Source organism: Lichenostomus cassidix, chromosome 23, assembly GCF_008360975.1.
Source record: "Lichenostomus cassidix isolate B80296 chromosome 23, HeHo_3.0, whole genome shotgun sequence".
NCBI classification, from domain to species: Eukaryota; Metazoa; Chordata; class Aves; order Passeriformes; family Meliphagidae; genus Lichenostomus; species Lichenostomus cassidix.
This window is the reverse complement of record NC_139503.1, coordinates 4,067,186-4,083,759: the sequence shown is the minus strand read 5'-3', so window position 1 is coordinate 4,083,759 and position 16,574 is coordinate 4,067,186. Positions and strand designations below refer to the sequence as shown.

Genomic DNA, 16,574 nt, shown 5'->3' with positions numbered 1-16,574 from the left:
CAGACACATGGTGGGATTCTTGGGGTGTCCTGTGCAGGACTGTTGGACTTGATGATCCTTGTGGGTCCTTTCCAAGTCAGGATGTTCCATGACTCTATAATTCAAATACCATGCTGCTTCTGCTGTAAAGTTTCCAGGGAAAAAGCAATGGTGGATAACACAGTTAAGGTGATAGAGAGCTGACCATGGCCAGGACTTGGCTTGTCCCCTGGATGTGTCCCAGGGAGCCACAGGCACAACAACCCACCTGGATCACTAATGCACACCTGGTTGTCCTTACTGATTGTTTTCACATCCCTGTGCATTGTCTGCTCCCACCTGTCAGGTGCTGGGAACTGCAGTCTCTTCCAGCTCCCTGTCCTGTGCTGTGGAAGAGGCTGCTGAGAGATTCACAGGAGGTTTCATCAGGGCTTTGCTGACCATGGACGTGCAGTGGGATTTTCCCTGCCCCTCTTGGATCTCCATCCATCTTGTCATGGGCTGAGGGCACCCAGTGCTTTTCATTGCTGCTGTTCGGGGATCCTCCCAGCTCAGCATTTGGAGGAGTCTCTTCCCAAACAATGTTTGCCAAGATTTGAATTTTTGGGAAAGGCTAAGGTTTTTTCCTGCAGTGATCTCCCAGGTTCTACCCAGGTTCTGCCCTAGGATATGGCAAGATTTCTAGGCTCACTTTGTACAAGTGGCTGTGCCAAGGAGACTCCAGGGATTGCCTCGTGACTTGGCAGAGCAGCTGTGGGATCCATGGAGGAGAATGGTAGCAGCTGCTTGTGTCTTGTCCCTGCCAGCTTTCCCAAGGGCTGTCCTGGGGACAGTTTGGCCACACAAAGTTTGGGGCTCATTCCCAGACTTGGCTTTAAATGGCTGAGGATTTTTCTTGTTGCTGACCTGGCATGTTTGGAGGGAGTTACCAGCTCAAAAGGTCATTTCTGAACACTGGGAATTTTTCATCTGTTCATTTGCTCAGAACAGACTAAAACATGACTATTCCCCCTCATCCTTTTTGCCCTTTCTCCAGGGCTTGGGCAGGAAGCAGTCTCAGGCTGATTTTCCATGGCAGCTGTGACTTCAGCATCAGCACCAGCAGCTGTTCCAGCACTCCCTTCCAGCTCGTTGGCACATGCTCCCATTTTAAATCCTTTCCAAGGATTATGGATCACGAGCCAGGAGCCTTACAGAGGTATTGTGTTGGCAAACAGACTTCTGTTTCCAAGAACCTTTCCTTCTATTCCCCGTGGGTGGAGTGTTCCCCCCACGTTCCAAAAGGAAGGAAAGAGAAGGGAAACGCAGCTGCTGCCTTCAGCTTTTCAAAGAGCAACCCCTGGCGTGCAACTTGCATAGAGGAGGAGAGAGAAACTGTGCTTGTGCCACCCGGACAGGAGAGTCATTTCGGTGGCTGTGCAGCTGCCTCCAGTGCCAGCGGGGGTTGTGAATCATGGGATCATTAACCAGTTTGGGTTGGGAGGGGACTGAAAGCTCATCTCATTCCACCCACGGGCAGGAACACCTGCCGCTAGAGCAGGGTGCTCGGGGGGCTTTAAATGCTTTGGGATGGGATGGAGTGGGAGGCTGGAAGGGCGGAAGGAAGGAAGGAAGGGATGATGATGATGATGATGATGGGGGCTGTAGGCAGCGCGAACTACGACTCCCAGAAGCCTCTGCGGGAGCGCCTGGCACCAACAGCCAATCGGAGCCCGCCCTGCTGCGCTATAAAAGATGGCCGCGGGTCACCTTCCGCCTCTCTCTGTGATGGCGGCGAGGCTGGGTAGCGGTGTGGGCGCCATCGGGGACCATCCATCGGCATCCGCCCTCCCCGGGGCTCTGCCGCTACTCGGCTCTGCCGCATCGGCGCCCCGTGCGCATCGCGCCCGGCGGCGGCCCTTCGGTGAGCTCCGATGGCGGTGAAGGGCAGTGCGGCCTTGCTTGCGGCCTTGCTGCCGCCCTGCTCCCCAGCCGGACTCGGTCCCGGGTGAGTGAGGGACCCCCGAGGCTGAGCTAACCCGAGTCCGGGACAGGCGGCCGCGGGCGGAAGAGCCCCGCGGATCCGCCCGGCCCTATCGAAGCTGCGTCTGTCGGTGCTGTGGCAGATGCGGTCAAAAAGGAGCCGAGAGCGAAGGGATTTTCCTCGACGGTCGCCGGTCAGTTGGAATCTTCATGACTGTCCGGCAACATTTCGGGAAAATACACGGCCCGCCGTGAGCTAGGGGGATACTGGAAGCATTTAGGATGCTGCAAGCAGGCGGCTGCCGCAAATCCCTGCCCCTAGGGACTGTATTGTTCACGGGATGGGCGGAGGATATCCCGGCTTTTTGTAGTTTAGTTTTTATTTACTGTTCTTGTAATTTACATGAAATTTAAGACTCTCTTTTTCTCCAGCAGCCTCCTGGCGCAGAACGGTATTATCCCGGAGCATGGGATGGCTGACGGCAGCCTCAGCTTTGGGCAGGTGAGATGGGCGATCCAGGTTCTGGAGTCCTCCCTTGGGCTCAGAATTTGGTCGGCTCGGTGGCCACCCTTGGCCAGAGCAGGAGCCAGCAGCGTTTCCTGCTCCTCTGCTATGGGACAGTGCCAGCCCGTGTTGTTCCGAGGCTGTGGATCCTGCACAGGGATCAGTTTGGGGCTGGGCTCTGCAAGCTACCTCAGTTCTTGCTCCATCCGGGTAGTGTGTGGGTGGGATAAGGGCACTGACTCTCTGGGCCTGGCTAAAGGCAGAACTGGGAATCAACCCTGATCCAGAGCCAGTCGGTCACTCTGTCACAGACTTCACCGGATAAACTCCATGTTTACCTGCATGTTTATCCAAGAGCTGTGGCTCCACGCAGTAGCTGCAGGTCTCCAACAACATGCCAGAGGAACTGGAAGGTCTTTGACTGCTGGGCCTCTTCTGCCCGTGGCTGTCACTCGCCCCTCCGATACATTTTTGGGAATTTGGCTGTTCCTTGCTTGTGGTTTCCGGGTGGGATGACTCAGGGGTGTGTCCACAGGAGTCTGCAGCCCATTGCTGATATTAGGGGCATGTTGTGATGTTTTCCAGGGGTCCTGGGTGTTCCAGAGCTCACCCATCTGATGGATAAACCGAGGTGAGAATGTAGTAGAATGTTGGAACTCCACAGCACAACCCTCCAAATCCCTTTCCCATCAGATCTGAACACCGATCTAATGGTCGAAAAAGGAGGAAGAGTAAAATTCACGCTGGTCTTGGGCTCTCTGCCTTGATTTCTCCTGTGCTGAGAGGGGCCACTAGGAAGACAGGCTGTGCCAGCCTCACTGTTTGGGGAAGTCTGGCTGGGAAGGAAACCCCTTGTCTGGGTGGGAGAAGGGATAAATGTTGGGGGCAGGGGTGCTATGAGGGTTGGTGGGCTGGGATTTATTGGGAGAATCTGAGCCATGGATCTACAGTGACCCATCAGCTTCAGGCACTAAACTCTGTCTCTGGTTTTTCAGGAATTACTCGGTAGAAAATGGTGAAAACCTGTGAGCCCAGGGTGTCCCAAGGGACTCAGCTTGCTTCCCACAGGACCTGAGTTTTGGGGAAGCTGCAGTGTGGAGCATGTGAGTGTTCTCTGGGGGAACTCCTGGTTTTTGGTGGTCAGTAGGTTTTAACTAGATACTGGAAGGAAATTCGAGGCTGTGAGGGTGGGGAGGCCCTGGCACAGGTTGCCCAGAGAAGCTGTGGCTGCCCCTGGATGCCTGGAAGTGTCCAACGGCAGGCTGGATGGGGCTTAGGGCAGCCTGGTCTGGTGGAAGGTATCTGTGCCTGTGGCAGGGTGTGAAACGGGATGAACTTCTAAGGTGCCTTTTAAGCCAGACTGTTCCGGGTTAGCATGATCTGGAGTGGGGTCTGGAGGACAGGGAACAATTCAAGCTGACTGCCTGTGCTGGTAGAGGCCAATTTTTCACCTGGACTGTGCAGATGGCAATGATCAACCTCATTTAGGAGGCTTAATTGAGCAGAGTTGTGATCTGTGGGGTGGGATAGGGCTGAGATCAATGGCAGTGCAGCCTGGACCGTGATGACTCCCAAGTCTGGAGACTGTTGGATGAGTCCTGCGGATATGGGGCTGAGGCCAGGCATGAGCTACCCAAATCACCACCGGGTGGGGAGGGAACATCCAGGAGTTGTGAACATGGATGGAATCTTGACAGTGCTGAGCCTGACTGCTCATCACTCAACTGGGTTCTTTTTTATCCCTTTTTTCAGGTCTGAGCAGAGGGTGGAGCCAAGGTGAACCATCCCTGAGGGACTTGGTGCTGCAGTACCAGAAGAGCAGTTTGTTCCATGAAGTTTTCTGAGGAGGGGGTCTGGATATCAAATACTTCCAGTAATGCCAAAGTGGTGGGTTTGATCCCTGTGTGGGCCATTCACTTTAAAGCTGGACTCAACGACCCCTGTGCATCCCTTCCAACTTGGAATACTCTGTGTGTGATAGGAGTTTGAATAAATGCAATTGCTTCAAATCCTTGTGGTGTCTCTGGTGTCTGGGGTGCACTGGTAGGGGGTGAGCTCCACTCTGAGCCAGGGAATCAAGGCATCCCTTAACAGAGGAGCTCAGCAGTGCTTGGAGGTGAGTTCCTGTCCTTGCTGCAGCAGCCACCGCTGGGGTGTCCCCCACAGCCCTGGGCAGGGGTGCCTGGAATGCACAAACCTGGGCCCTGGAGGTGCTAGAGCAGCTCCTGCAACCTCGGGGTGTTCCAACACCCTCAGCTGGAGCCTTGGTGTTTTTGGTCACCTGTTATCTCCCAGAGGAGATGTTGGGAACCACAGCCTCTGGGCTGGAGCCATTCTCATTCCCTGTCCCCGGAGGGCTGGGCTGTGGCAGTCCCTGCACCCGAGGTGACCCAGCTGCTGAGAGTACTTTGTCCTGAATATGGAGCTGCTGCCTCTGACCCCTCTGGCCTCCTACCTGAAAGACTTGAGAGCCCCTTTCCTGTGGAGTGTCCAGCTCTCCCAGCAGCTTGGCTTCTGGGGGACACCAGTGAGTCTGTGTACTCACAGCCTGGCTGTCCCTGTTGTCACCAGAGCCAGGCAGTGGGGACAGAGCTGGCATGTGACAACACCACACATCATCCCGGTGACAAAGGCTAAATGCCGATACGTTGCAATTAGGTGATTAGGGCTGAACAACCTGTGATGCTGCTGAAGTTTGAAATGTTGGGCTTTTGCTGAGGTTTGTGTTTTGGAGTTTGGTGGGTGGGGAGCAGACAAATGGAAAAAAAGTTTTAAAAACGGGAATTGAAAAGGTAAGTCACTTAATACAGTGTTTTTCCTAAGTGGTTAAGAGAACTATGCAGCAGCTCCACAAACCTTTGTTTGCACTCCTGGGAAGACGACTTAATCCTCTTTCCTCAGCGTTACCGGGAAGGATGAGGACAGAGCTGGCAGCTGCTCCCTCCACGGGACAGTTTGTTTGTCTGCCCAGGTGGCTGCGGGGCCAGAGCCGTCCCTGTCCCCAGGTGGGGTGGGGACAAGGGTGGAGACCTTGTCGCCGCCAGCACAGCGGGAGCACGGTGGGTGACAATCCAGCCAGCAGAGCCATGGAGACAGTGACAGATTCCCCCCAGAACCCCGAGGGACACCTCCAGTTCCGTGTCATCGTGCTGGGGGACGCGGCTGTGGGCAAATCCTCGCTGCTGCGCTGCTTCGCTGAGGGTTCAGCTGGGGGTCCTGCTGGGATATCCACCCCTGGCCCCACCGTCGGCGTCGAGTTCTACAGCCAGACTGTCCTTCTGCCACCCACCGGCAAGGCCAAACTGCAGCTCTGGGACACGGCTGGCCAGGAGAGGTTCAGGTGAGGTGGCTACAGGGTCCTCAGGGCCGTGTGGACCCCAACACCCCACCCTAGGTGTTTGTGAATGGCCGGCTGGGCATGCAGGGGATGGGATGCTCGGCCAGCGATGGCTCACTGGGATGGTGATGCTTTTCAGTGACACCTTGAGCTGAGCTTGCAGCAACACCGGAGCTGTTTTGGGGGGCAGCCGAGGGAGCAGGGCTGGGTGCTGGGGAAGTGGGCTGGTGGGCTGGGTGGTTTCTTTCCTGATTGCATCAGGCTGGAGTCAGGAGTTCTGGGAGTGTGAAAGAGGCTCAAATGAGGTGTGAAGGGCTGAAGAGCCAAGCGCTGTGGCTGGAGCTGGGCTCCCGTGCTCTCCCCATCCCTGGGAACTTTTTGGGGACTGTGGGGTTGGTCTGGGGGTGCCCTGTTTCTATCCAGTGCTGCCCCATGCCCACTGCACCCCGGGCTCTTGGGGGGATAAAGGTAGCACAGAGTCCCTGAAAACTGCCCAGGTCTCCCCTGGAGCCCCCCGGTCTGGGGAGAGGGATGCTGAACAGAAAAGGGAGTGTAAATGGCCAAAACAGGTCCCCCTTTCCCCCTCTCGAGGTCCGACCTGTCATTCAAAACTCTCCCAAGCCCCATCTTAGCATTATCAGTGTGAGAGTTTCCCAGCATCCCCCAAAACCCTGCTGGGTGTGCCCAGATCCATCACCAGGTCCTTCTACCGGAGCGCGGCAGGAGTGCTGCTGGTGTTTGACCTCACCAACCGCGCGTCCTTCGAGCATGTCCCCGAGTGGTACCACGAGGCCGTGGGGGATCGACCGCCTGCTTTCCTCCTGGTGGGACACAAGTGTGACCTGGTGGCCGAGAGAGCCGTGTCAGCAGAGGAGGCTGGAGAGCTCGCTGCCACCCTGGGCATGGCCTTCGTGGAGACCTCAGCCCACAGCAACATCAACGTGGAGTTGGCCTTCCAGATGCTGGCTGGGGCTATCCAGCAGGCACTGGGCCAGGGGGTCCTTGCCCCACACCAGGAGTGTGGTGGCATCAGGCTCATCCCCAGGCAGAGCCACCGCCAGCCCCCGGCATGGAGGGAGCGCCGGGAGCGCTGCCAGTGCTGATGGGGACAGGGGGACATGGGGACATGGGACTGTCCCCACTCCTGGGGATGCTTCTCTCTCCACCCAGCACCTGCAGCCCTTGGGTGATTACAGGGTTGTGGCTCCCACCTTGGATTTATTTCAAACCTTAATTTGGGGGCTCTGAAAAAACAATACTCTGCTGTAGGAGTGTTTTTAATAAACCTAAGGCTTTTCCACACTAAATAAAGCACTGCTTTCCAGGCAGGGGCACAGCACTCAACCCAGGGTATGAGGGATGCTCTGTTTTGGGGGACATCACTGGTGGGGCCAGTGACACTTTTCAGGGTGTCCTGTCTCTGGGAAAATGGCAGCAGGCAGCACCCCTGAGTGCTTCCAACTGGATGGAGCCAAAATAAAGGGAATGAGGGGCTCCAAAGGGGCCGTGCGTGGTGCTGGGAACGCCTCCTGGGTGGAGGAGCTCCTTGCCTGCCTGAACACGCTCCCAGCGCGGGGGTGGCAGGTCCTGGCAGCCAGCAGAGCCACTGATGGAGCCACGGTGGCAATACCAGTTCCGGGTGATCATGCTGGGGGACTCGACGGTGGGGAAATCCTCACTGCTGCGGCGATACACCGAGGGTGTCTTCCTGGACGCTGTCAACCAGACGGTGGGAGTGGATTTCTACGTCCAGTTCGTGGAGCTGGAGCCGGGGCTGCGAGTGAAGCTGCAGTTCTGGGACACAGCCGGGCAGGAGAGGTTCAGGTGGGTCCGGGGAGTGGGGAGGGGTGGTGGGGATAGGTGTTCCCTCTGGATTTGGGGTGGAATGTTGTGATCCTAACCCTGGGGAGGTCCTCATTGTGGCTGTGCTCCCACTGATCCCTTTGGGTGAGGAACCACTGTGCCAAAAGCCAAAGCCAAGGGAAAGGAGCCTTTGGGACTGCCTTGTAAGCCCTTGCTCCAGCTCTAAAGGGGTCGCAGGATTCCCCCAAGCACCCCCCTGCCCCACCAGCTGCAGAGGGGCTGGGGAACAGCTGGGAGCCCACGGGGTGCTGGGCAAAACGTCTTCATCAGCTCAGCTGCCAGGAGCCTTCACACCTCACTGTGGGGCTGTCACCACCAGCCAGGCAGCTCCTGGGGACAGGAGAACTTGGGAGAGTGGCAGATCTGGGGCAGCAGGAATGGGAGAGTCCAGGACTGCGGCAGCAGGGATGGTGGTGCCCTGGGGGCATGACTGCAGACACAGGGGCACTTGGTGGCTGTGGCTGCAGGGGACAGACAAGCGTTGGTGGCTGAGCAGGGACAGAGATGCCCCCGGAGCTCTTGGTGACACAGCCAAAGGGTGATTCTCCTCCCTCTCACAATACTTTCACTGCAAGGTGCCGCTTGCAGGGGCAGGTCCTGGGCAGGGCCACTGCAGTAGGGAATGTGCTGCTCGAGGTGGCACAGGGACCCCCAGGGGCTGCTGGAGGTGGCACAGGGACCCCCAGGGGCTGCTGGAGGTGGCACAGGGACCCCCAGGGGCTGCTCACCCCCTGCTCTTGGCACCCCAGGTCCGTGACTCGCTCCTACTACCGCAACTCAGCCGGAGGGATGCTGCTCTTCGACCTCACCAACCGCGCGTCCTTCGAGAGCGTCCGGCGGTGGCACCGCGAGGTGACTGACGCCATCCAGCCCTTCCGCATGGTCTTCCTGCTGGTGGGGCACAAGAGTGACCTGGCTGGGCAGCGCCGGGTGGGCCAGAGGGAGGCAGAGAAGCTGGCAGCCTCACTGGGTGTGCAGTACGTGGAGACCTCGGCCAAGGACGCTTCCAACGTGGCGCTGGCATTCCAGATGCTGACGGTGGCCATTTACCAGGCTCTGCAGACGGGGAGGTTGGTGGCCACCGAGGCGTGGGATGGGGTGAAGAGCAGCATCCCTCTGCCAGTGCTGCCCAAGGCTCAGGTGCTGGAGAAGGGGGAGAAGCAGAAGAGATGCTCATGCTAGAGCTGGGGATGCTGGCAGGGCAGGGAGATGCTGGGCTTACAAGGGGAAGTGGATATGGAGCAGCCAGGCACAGGCAGGAGCAGCATGGCTGCATTAAATGCCCCTGGTCACCCTCTGCCTGCCTGTGTTTTCCTGGGGAAGAGGAGAGGTTGATGTCACCCCTTCCCCTATTCTCTTCCTGTTTTGACTGAGACTCAAATGATACAGCCCTAGACTCTTTAAGTCTTCCCAAACAGAATTAAAAGTGACAAATTTATCATGGAACTCAGATGATGTACCTGCAACTCTGGCTGAGTCCCTGCCCAGTTGAAAGCAAAAATAACCCCATACCACTCCGAGGAATTTGTCAGTGCCCTCTTTCCCTTTTTGATTAATCTTCACACAGTATAATTTGCAAAAAAAACCCTTTCTACAAGGCTGTAGAGGGGAGGTACCCATGCTCTTGCTGAGGGCTCTTGCTCTGCTCAGCCTGGAGGAAACAGGGGAGACTCACCAAGATCTGCAGCTCCTCCCAAGGGACACCTCTGCTCTCTGCTCCCTGTGACCAGGGACAGGACCTGAGGGAATAGCTGAAGCTGTGTCAAGGGAGGGATAGACTGGATATTGGGAAGAAGTTCTTCCCCCAGAGGGTGCTGGGCACTGCCCAGGCTCCCCATGGAGTGGGCACAGCCTGAGGCTGCCAGAGCTCCAGAGAGCATAGGACAAAGCTCTCAGGCACAGGGTGGCATTGTTGGGATGTCCTGGGCAGGGCCAGGACTCAATAATCCTTGGAGATCCTTTCCAGCTCAGGATACTCCCATGATTCTGCTCCCAAAGAATCTCCCACAGAACAGCATTACACACAGAGCCAAGGTGACAGGGACCCTGCCCTGCCACCCCCATGCAACACTGCCTGAAAAGCACAAGCCTTAGGACCTTAGATTAATAATTTCTTTATTCATGTAAAACAAATGCAAGTATTTATATAAACACTGACATTACAAAGTACTGGAGCAGGTAGGGGCAGGAAGGAGGAAACAAAAACCTCTACAGATGCTTCTAATACTGTCCCACACACGATCAAATGCTCTGTCCATTGGATAATCACTTGTACGATAAACCACTTTCAAGTCACAAATAAAAGTCTGTTTGAGATATGTTGCACAGACAGAGGAGGAACGAGGAACAGGGCGTAGAATGTTTTTGGCAGATCTCCTCGTCGAGTCAAGATATTGCTGCACCGTTAATAAAAAATAGATGCTTCTCTGTAAAGCATTAAAAAAAATATCCCACAGGTGACATCGTGGAGGCTTCAGCGGAGAGGCAGATATCCCAAACTGCACTGGTGGTGTCTCCAGCTCTGCCCTGAGGCTATTTCTTGGTAGTTTTGCGGATCAGTGCCATTCTCTGCAACGAGAGAGGGAAAACCATGGGAAGCTGAGCAGCTCAGAGCAGCAGGTGGCTGCACAACCACCCACAGCAGGAACAAGGCAGCCCAGGTGTTCCCAGGACGCTGCCTGACTTGCTTCCACACAGGTCTTTCAGGTCTGTTTGAATCTTAATGGGGTCCCAGGCTGGAGCCAGAGGAGAAGGAAGTGTCTGTGCTGCACCACTTTGAATGGGCAGAATTGGCACCCTGGGGCAGTGGGAGCAAAGCTCATCTCAAGGTTCCCCTCTCTGCCCAGTGGGAGCTGCAGCATCACCTGTGAACCCAATGCAGGGCAGCTCCTTCTAGGATCTGACTGTGGCTTCAAAAGCAATGACCCAATGCAGTTTAAGGCAAAATTATGGGTGTTTTCAGTCCCTTTGCACAAAGATAGAGTTACCAGGGGTGGCTGAGAAGTGCCTGTGTGCAGCTCCCAGTTGGTTTTAACCCTCCCAAGCCCCTCAGCACCCAGAGCTGCTGCTTCTCTTTGGGCAAAGCCAACACAGCTGAGGAGACACAGCAACCTCAACCCTGTGCACAAACAGGCCAGGAGGCTCTGGGAATCATTTCTGGTCAGAACCACTCAGAAGAGGCCACAAATTCACAGTGCCAGGAAGCCATGACCACCATCCCTGTATCAGCCTTCCACGTGATTCTCATGTTGTGAGGGCTCCTTACCTGTTTGTGAGCTTCTGTAGTGCAGGCTTTTTTGTAGGGCCTGATTTCTTCAGAACCAAAGCCCGGGATCCACATGTTCCACTGACGCTCTGCAATCACAGAGTGGTTTGGGTGGAAAGGACATTAAAGCTCACCCAGCTCCAACCCCTTGCCACGGACAGGGATGCATTATCTACTCAGAGCTTTCCACCACATCACCACAGCTGTGCCCCAGCTTCAGGAAGAGCTGCGAGCTGGGGGTAGAGGAGGGAAAAAGGCCAGATAAAAGTCACTCACCAAGGTGCAACTGGACATCTTTCACTTCCAGGGTGTTGGACTTGCGGTGCCTGGCGAGCTGGCAGGCTGCTGTCACCACGCTCTCGATGAAGTCATCAGCGATCTGCAGCAGCATCTGTGGGCAATGAGAGCAACAGCCAGCCTGGTCAGCACTGGGCAGTTGAAATTATGTGGGAAGATGAAAACAAGCCCTCAGAAGCTGGTATTTAGAATTGCAGAATGCCCTGAATTGGGAGGGAACCATGAGGACATGCAGTCCAGCTCTTAGCGCCCCAACAATGCCACCCTGTGCCTGAGAGCTTTGTCCAAACACTCCTGGAGCTGTGGCAGCCTTGGGACAATGACCATTCCCTGGGGAGCCTGGGCAGTGCCCAGCACCCTGTGGGGAAGGAACCTTTCCCTGATCTCCAGCCTGACCCTCCCCTGACACAGCTCCAGCCATTCCCTCAGGTGCTGTCCCTGTCACAGAGAGCAGAGATTGGAGCTATTCCTTGAGGAGCTGCAGCCCCTGCTGAGCTCTGCCCTCAGTCTCTTCTGCTCCAGCTGAACACACCAAGTGCCCTCAGATGCTCCTCCTGTGGTTCTTCCCAATCCTTCCCCACCTCCAGAGTCTCCTTAAGATGCCCTCTAATAGCTTTAGATCTTTCTAATATCATGGTGTCCAAAACTCCACTCAAAGGACTGGATTTCACAGGTGTTTGCTGCAATTGCTGTTTTAAAAGCCTTTTTGGCACTGGGATGCAGATAGACAGGGATGGCTGAAGGCTGCATGGGAAAACTGGTGTTAAATGAACCAACCCTCCATCGTTGGACAAAAGGCCACCCATCTGTGACAAACCCCAAATTAGCTTTCTGCAGTCCCTTCCACAGGTTGGAACCTACCTCCTCCACATCTTCATCCAGCTGCTCGTTGGGATCCACCTCACGCACCAGGTCCTGCAATTTCTTCTTGGTTAAAACCTGAGTGTGTGGGAGGAGAGAAGGATTTACTGCCCTGCTCCAGCAAGGAAGCTGCCCATGGAGCACAGCTACAACCACAACCACCTCCTGCCCCATGCCCCTGGGGCCGAGTCACACTGTTGACACAGTCTATCAGCTCAGGAATGGCAGAGATAAGAAATATCAGGTGTTATGGAGTAATTTTCAACCACCAGAGGTTGCCCTGGGCAGCAAGCGGAATGCAGCAGCCAGGATAAATGTTTCCAGCACTAAAATGCTGCTGGCAAGGAGTGGAAAAGCAAAATTACAAGCCCTAAGATGCAGACAGCAAATGCAATCAACATAGCAGTGACTAAAGTTGTGCTCAGGGCATGAGGGAAGTATTTCCATGGCTCTAGTGCTTATCAGCTTTAGTGCTTCACATGAAAAACAGGGATCTGGGAATGCTGGGTTATTCCAGGGCAGTCAGACGTGGCAGGGAGCAGAAACCACACTGCCTGAACAACAGGATGCTGAGTTGAAAAAGATATGGATGGAAGTTGTCAGGCTGGTCAGGTCAACCAGGCACAGATGGGAAATTCTTGCCTTTTCTGGTTCCCTCACTGCTGTGGCTGTTCTGTGTTGGGGTCTAGTGCACTTCCCAAGAGTCTGGGTGCCAGCAAAGCCATCAGGGAGCAATCCCAGAGCACTCTGGGGGCATCAGTTTGTTTTATGCACATCAAAGGCTCCATGCCAGGTTAGGTTGGAAGGAACCTGAAAGCTCATCCCATTCCACCCCTGCCAGGGGCAGAGACATCTTCCACTGTCCCAGGCTGCTCCAAGCCCTGTCCAACCTGGCCTTGGACACTGCCAGGGATGGGGCAGCCACAGCTTCTCTAGAAAACCTGCACCTCACCACCCATTCCTCCCATCTAAACCCCATATAAAAATAATTTCCCCTGTCATACCCCAACATACATTTTCCTAAGACTGGAAAAACCTCTACACCTACAGCATGCAAACCCCATCCACCCTGGAAGCACCTGGGAGGGAAGAACTCTGTGAGGATATTTTGCTCACTCAGTAATTAATGCTTTAATAAACATTCTATTTCTGCTGGTTATGTAAAGAAGGAGAATGAAGCCACAGGCAAGTCTGAGCATCATCCCTGCTGTCCCAAAGTCGGGATGGAATTACCTGGTTGCTTTCAGGACTGAGCCGCCCTCCTCCACTGGGTGTTCCTGGCATCTTTGCCACGGTGGTGCTGTTGGCCATGGAGCTCTGGGGGGGTGTGCTGGCTGGCTCTGGCTTGATGGAGGAGAAGTTGGAGAGGTTGATCAAGGTAGAAGGGCCAAACTGGTTCATAATCTGCTGGGCTTTAGCTTTCAGATCATAAAGCTTGTCTAGGTCCTGCTTCTTCTTGTTTGGGGTTGTGGGGACCCAAACCAATCAACTGGAAAAGGGAAGGAAAGCCATGGTTAGCAAACAGAAGGAATTCAGTGGGATGAATAGAACTTTGTCCAGAGAAAGCTGCAGTGTTCTGACATAGCTGGGTGTTTATAGATCAGGAGTCTCTGCTCACAGCACAAAGGGAGAAGTGATGCTTAGTGCAATGGGGGGACACCTTATCCCCACAATCCAGAGCCCTGGAGAGAAAGCAGGACTCAGCCTCCCTGGGGTCTCCACAGGGTGGGAATCTTGTTTTTGGCAGCATCACACTCACAGCTCAGCCTGCAGCAACCCCTCCATGTGGGATTGACAACACCAGTTTGTTTTGGGTTCTGAGAGCACAATCTGGTGCTCAGAGGGGAGGAATATGTGTGTGTCCACACCTGCCCCTTGTTTGCCACACTGGGCAACTGACAGCCACCAGAAATCGAGTGGGATTTATGAAGCTTCCCAGTGGTGAACCACCATGGGTTGTGTGGTTACACAGATCCTCCAGGTGCTGAAGTTCCTCAGGTTGTTGGTCACAGGGTGAACACTGACTGGTACCTCCCCTGTTTCATGGCTGGGAGGCTCTAAGCCCCAGGCTCAGTGAAGTTTTGGTCTTTCTTCACTGTTCTGTGACAGGAAATTCATCCAAACCCTGCACCTTACACTGCTGCAACCACCGTGGGCAGCAATGTCACATCTGTCACAGGGAAAGAAGAGTCTAAGGAATGGTTTGATGGCAAAGCCTCTCAAGGTGGGGCCAGAGATGGCTGAGAAGATGAGGCTGAGCTCACGAGAAAAGACAAGTTTGTTTAACCAGCTTTACAGGACATTCACACACAGTGTCTGCTCCCTGATCTACAAACAGACATTTCCCCTCATCAGAGCAAGCTTGGTTAGTTTGGATTAATTAATACCAAAACCCACACCAGAAAGCACATGGGAGAATTGAGAAGCAGCTGCTTTAGTGCTTCACTGCAATGCACATTCATGGACCTGCAGACACAGAGCCCTTTGAGGGGAGGTTATATCCCAGACACCCTTCTGCAGTGCCCTCATCAAGTCTCCAGCTCCATTTTAACTGAATTAACAATGGAAAATCATCACACTCACACCCTGAACCCCTCAGCTGGCACTTCTGGCTGAGGAGCCAAGCACAAGGTCGGGAGGGACCTTCAGTCCTGGTTTTAGCAGGGGTTGATCTCAGGCTGTTCACCTCATGCCTCACTTCACAGATCCACAAAGCAGGAATTCCCACCCACTGTGCAGGGAAGGAAGCACTGAAATCCTTGGACACAAAGCCCCAAAATCCTTGGGCAGAAGCACTTCAGCAGCATAAAGTCATTTTTGTTGGTTTATTCCCAGATCTTACTAAACCCTTTACATGCCTCTAAGATCCCTGAACACAAAACTCATGAGAGGAGCAGATTCCCAGGCCAAATCCCACACACCAGCCCCACTTACTTACAGCTGAGTGTCTAGATCTTTGATTAATCTTTAATTAATCAGCGAATGCTGTGGGCCCAGAGAGTGGAGAGGCCATTGCCCACAGCCTTCCCACAATGCCACCAGCCAGCATTACCTACTCTGGCTTCCTCCTCTCCCACGTAACTCTCACTCCTACAGGAACACCAGGTATTTTTTGTATCATTCCTCCTCTGTAAGATGGTGAGAGGAAACAGTTTCACAAGCTGTCCTCACTACAGTGCCGTAGTTTTCACTGTCAGAAAAGATCACAAAGTTGCTGCTGCAGAGGACGAGCATCCCGCAGGATCCTCAACAAAAATATGGCCAAATTCCCTTTTTCTGCCAGGAAACAGAGCATCCTGGTGCCTGCTGATGTGTAGGTAAGGCCAGACCCCCACAGCAGCAGCTCCCTCCAGGGCAGGAGGAGGTCTGAGGGCTGTGATCAGCACCATCACTCATTCAGCTCTGCGAGAGCACAAGGTTAGAGCTGTAACTAAAATCCGTGCTAATGACAAACAGCACATTCCCTGCAGTGCTCAGGGGGTTTTCACTTCCATTAACCATAGTGATTTCACCAAATACCTAAACACAATCACAGAACCTCAGAACGGTTTGGGTGCAAAGAAACCATAAACTCATCTCATTCCATCCCCTGTCCATGGCAGGGACACCTTCCACTGTCCCAGGCTGCTCCAAACCCCATCCAGCCTGGCCTTGGACACTGACAGGGATGAAGCAGCCACAGCCTCCCCGTGCAGCCTGTGCCAGTGCCTCCCCACCCTCACAGGGAAGGATTCCTTCCCAATATTCCATCTAACCCAGCCTCTGGCACTGGGAAGCCATTCCCCTGTCCTGTCCCTCCAGGTCCTTGTCCAAAGTCCCTCCGCAGCGCTCCTGGAGCCCTTTAGGCACTAGAAAGGGCTCTAAGACGCTCCCTGGAGAGTTCTGTTCTCCAAGCTGAGCATCCCCAGCTTACAGCGCTCACCAGCCCCACAGGGCCCGCCGGGATGGGAACACAGCCCCCTCCCCGTGCAGAACGTCCCCGCCGGGAGCCGCGGGGCAGAGCGAAGGTCACCGGCCGTCACCGGGACCGAACCGGCGCCCACTCCTGGGCTCGCTCCCGGACTTGCAGCAGCCGGAGTGGAGCCCTGGGGTGCCCGGCGCAGCCCCCGAGCCGCCCGTACCTCCCCATGACCCGCGGGCACACCGAGGCCCCGCCGCCGCGCTCCCTCCGCCGCCCGCCGACACCCGCCAGCGCTTCCGCTTCCGGCCGTCACCGCCGCCAATCGGGGGCGAGTCCGCCTGCGCGCGCGCGCGTCGCGGCCAATCGGGAGCGAGTCCGTCTGCGCGCGCGCGCCGTGACTCTCCCGCCACAGGCGCTCCGCCTCCTCGCGCCGCCTCACGGACGCCGCATACCCAGCATGCCCCGCGCGATTTGCATACCGCTGGGCGGCTAAACGGGGGGAAAAACGGCGATTTTTTGAGAGAAAACCTGCAGAAACGGCCAAAAGACATGAGAAAATCGAGAAAGAAGGATAAAGGAATAGACACACAGACAGAATGGTTAC

General features: G+C 55.2%; 3 protein-coding genes, 1 long non-coding RNA gene and 3 other non-coding genes across 10 annotated transcripts; 6 read left to right on the top strand and 1 right to left on the bottom strand.

Annotated features, from left to right (window-relative positions):
• Positions 1-1,727: 1,727 nt before the first annotated feature.
• Positions 1,728-4,455, top strand: LOC146427874 (uncharacterized). Of its 4 annotated transcripts, none has more exons than XR_014856313.1 (5): positions 1,728-1,966; positions 2,377-2,443; positions 3,032-3,077; positions 3,442-3,549; positions 4,199-4,455. It is a non-coding gene; the product is annotated as an uncharacterized LOC146427874 (long non-coding RNA). The 4 variants fall into 4 exon arrangements; XR_014856314.1 differs by having other exon boundaries at positions 2,374-2,443; XR_014856315.1 differs by lacking the exon at positions 1,728-1,966 and adding an exon at positions 1,978-2,135.
• Positions 2,044-2,186, top strand: LOC146427877 (small nucleolar RNA SNORA16B/SNORA16A family). The gene has a single exon (XR_014856356.1). It is a non-coding gene; the product is annotated as a small nucleolar RNA SNORA16B/SNORA16A family (small nucleolar RNA).
• On the top strand, positions 2,785-2,915 carry LOC146427876 (small nucleolar RNA SNORA44). Its single transcript, XR_014856347.1, has one exon. It is a non-coding gene; the product is annotated as a small nucleolar RNA SNORA44 (small nucleolar RNA).
• LOC146427875 (small nucleolar RNA SNORD99) lies at positions 4,000-4,070 on the top strand. Its single transcript, XR_014856344.1, has one exon. It is a non-coding gene; the product is annotated as a small nucleolar RNA SNORD99 (small nucleolar RNA).
• Positions 4,456-5,179: 724 nt separating the features above from the next.
• Positions 5,180-7,127, top strand: LOC146427873 (ras-related protein Rab-42-like). Its single transcript, XM_085081099.1, has 2 exons — positions 5,180-5,786; positions 6,472-7,127. The coding sequence occupies exons 1-2, from the start codon at positions 5,284-5,286 to the stop codon at positions 6,884-6,886; spliced, it is 918 nt and encodes a 305-aa protein (XP_084937225.1). The 5' UTR covers positions 5,180-5,283; the 3' UTR covers positions 6,887-7,127.
• A 234-nt stretch (positions 7,128-7,361) lies between these two features.
• Positions 7,362-8,943, top strand: LOC146427872 (ras-related protein Rab-39B-like). The gene is made up of 2 exons (XM_085081078.1): positions 7,362-7,607; positions 8,396-8,943. The coding sequence occupies exons 1-2, from the start codon at positions 7,393-7,395 to the stop codon at positions 8,826-8,828; spliced, it is 648 nt and encodes a 215-aa protein (XP_084937204.1). The 5' UTR covers positions 7,362-7,392; the 3' UTR covers positions 8,829-8,943.
• An 801-nt stretch (positions 8,944-9,744) lies between these two features.
• On the bottom strand, positions 9,745-16,322 carry TAF12 (TATA-box binding protein associated factor 12). Its single transcript, XM_085081079.1, has 6 exons — positions 16,191-16,322; positions 13,303-13,558; positions 12,070-12,147; positions 11,188-11,302; positions 10,912-11,000; positions 9,745-10,214 (listed from the first exon to the last, which is right to left on the bottom strand). Exons 2-6 carry the CDS (start codon positions 13,468-13,470, stop codon positions 10,179-10,181), a joined length of 486 nt encoding a protein of 161 aa, XP_084937205.1. The 5' UTR covers positions 13,471-13,558; positions 16,191-16,322; the 3' UTR covers positions 9,745-10,178.
• Between the last annotated feature and the right edge of the window lie 252 nt (positions 16,323-16,574).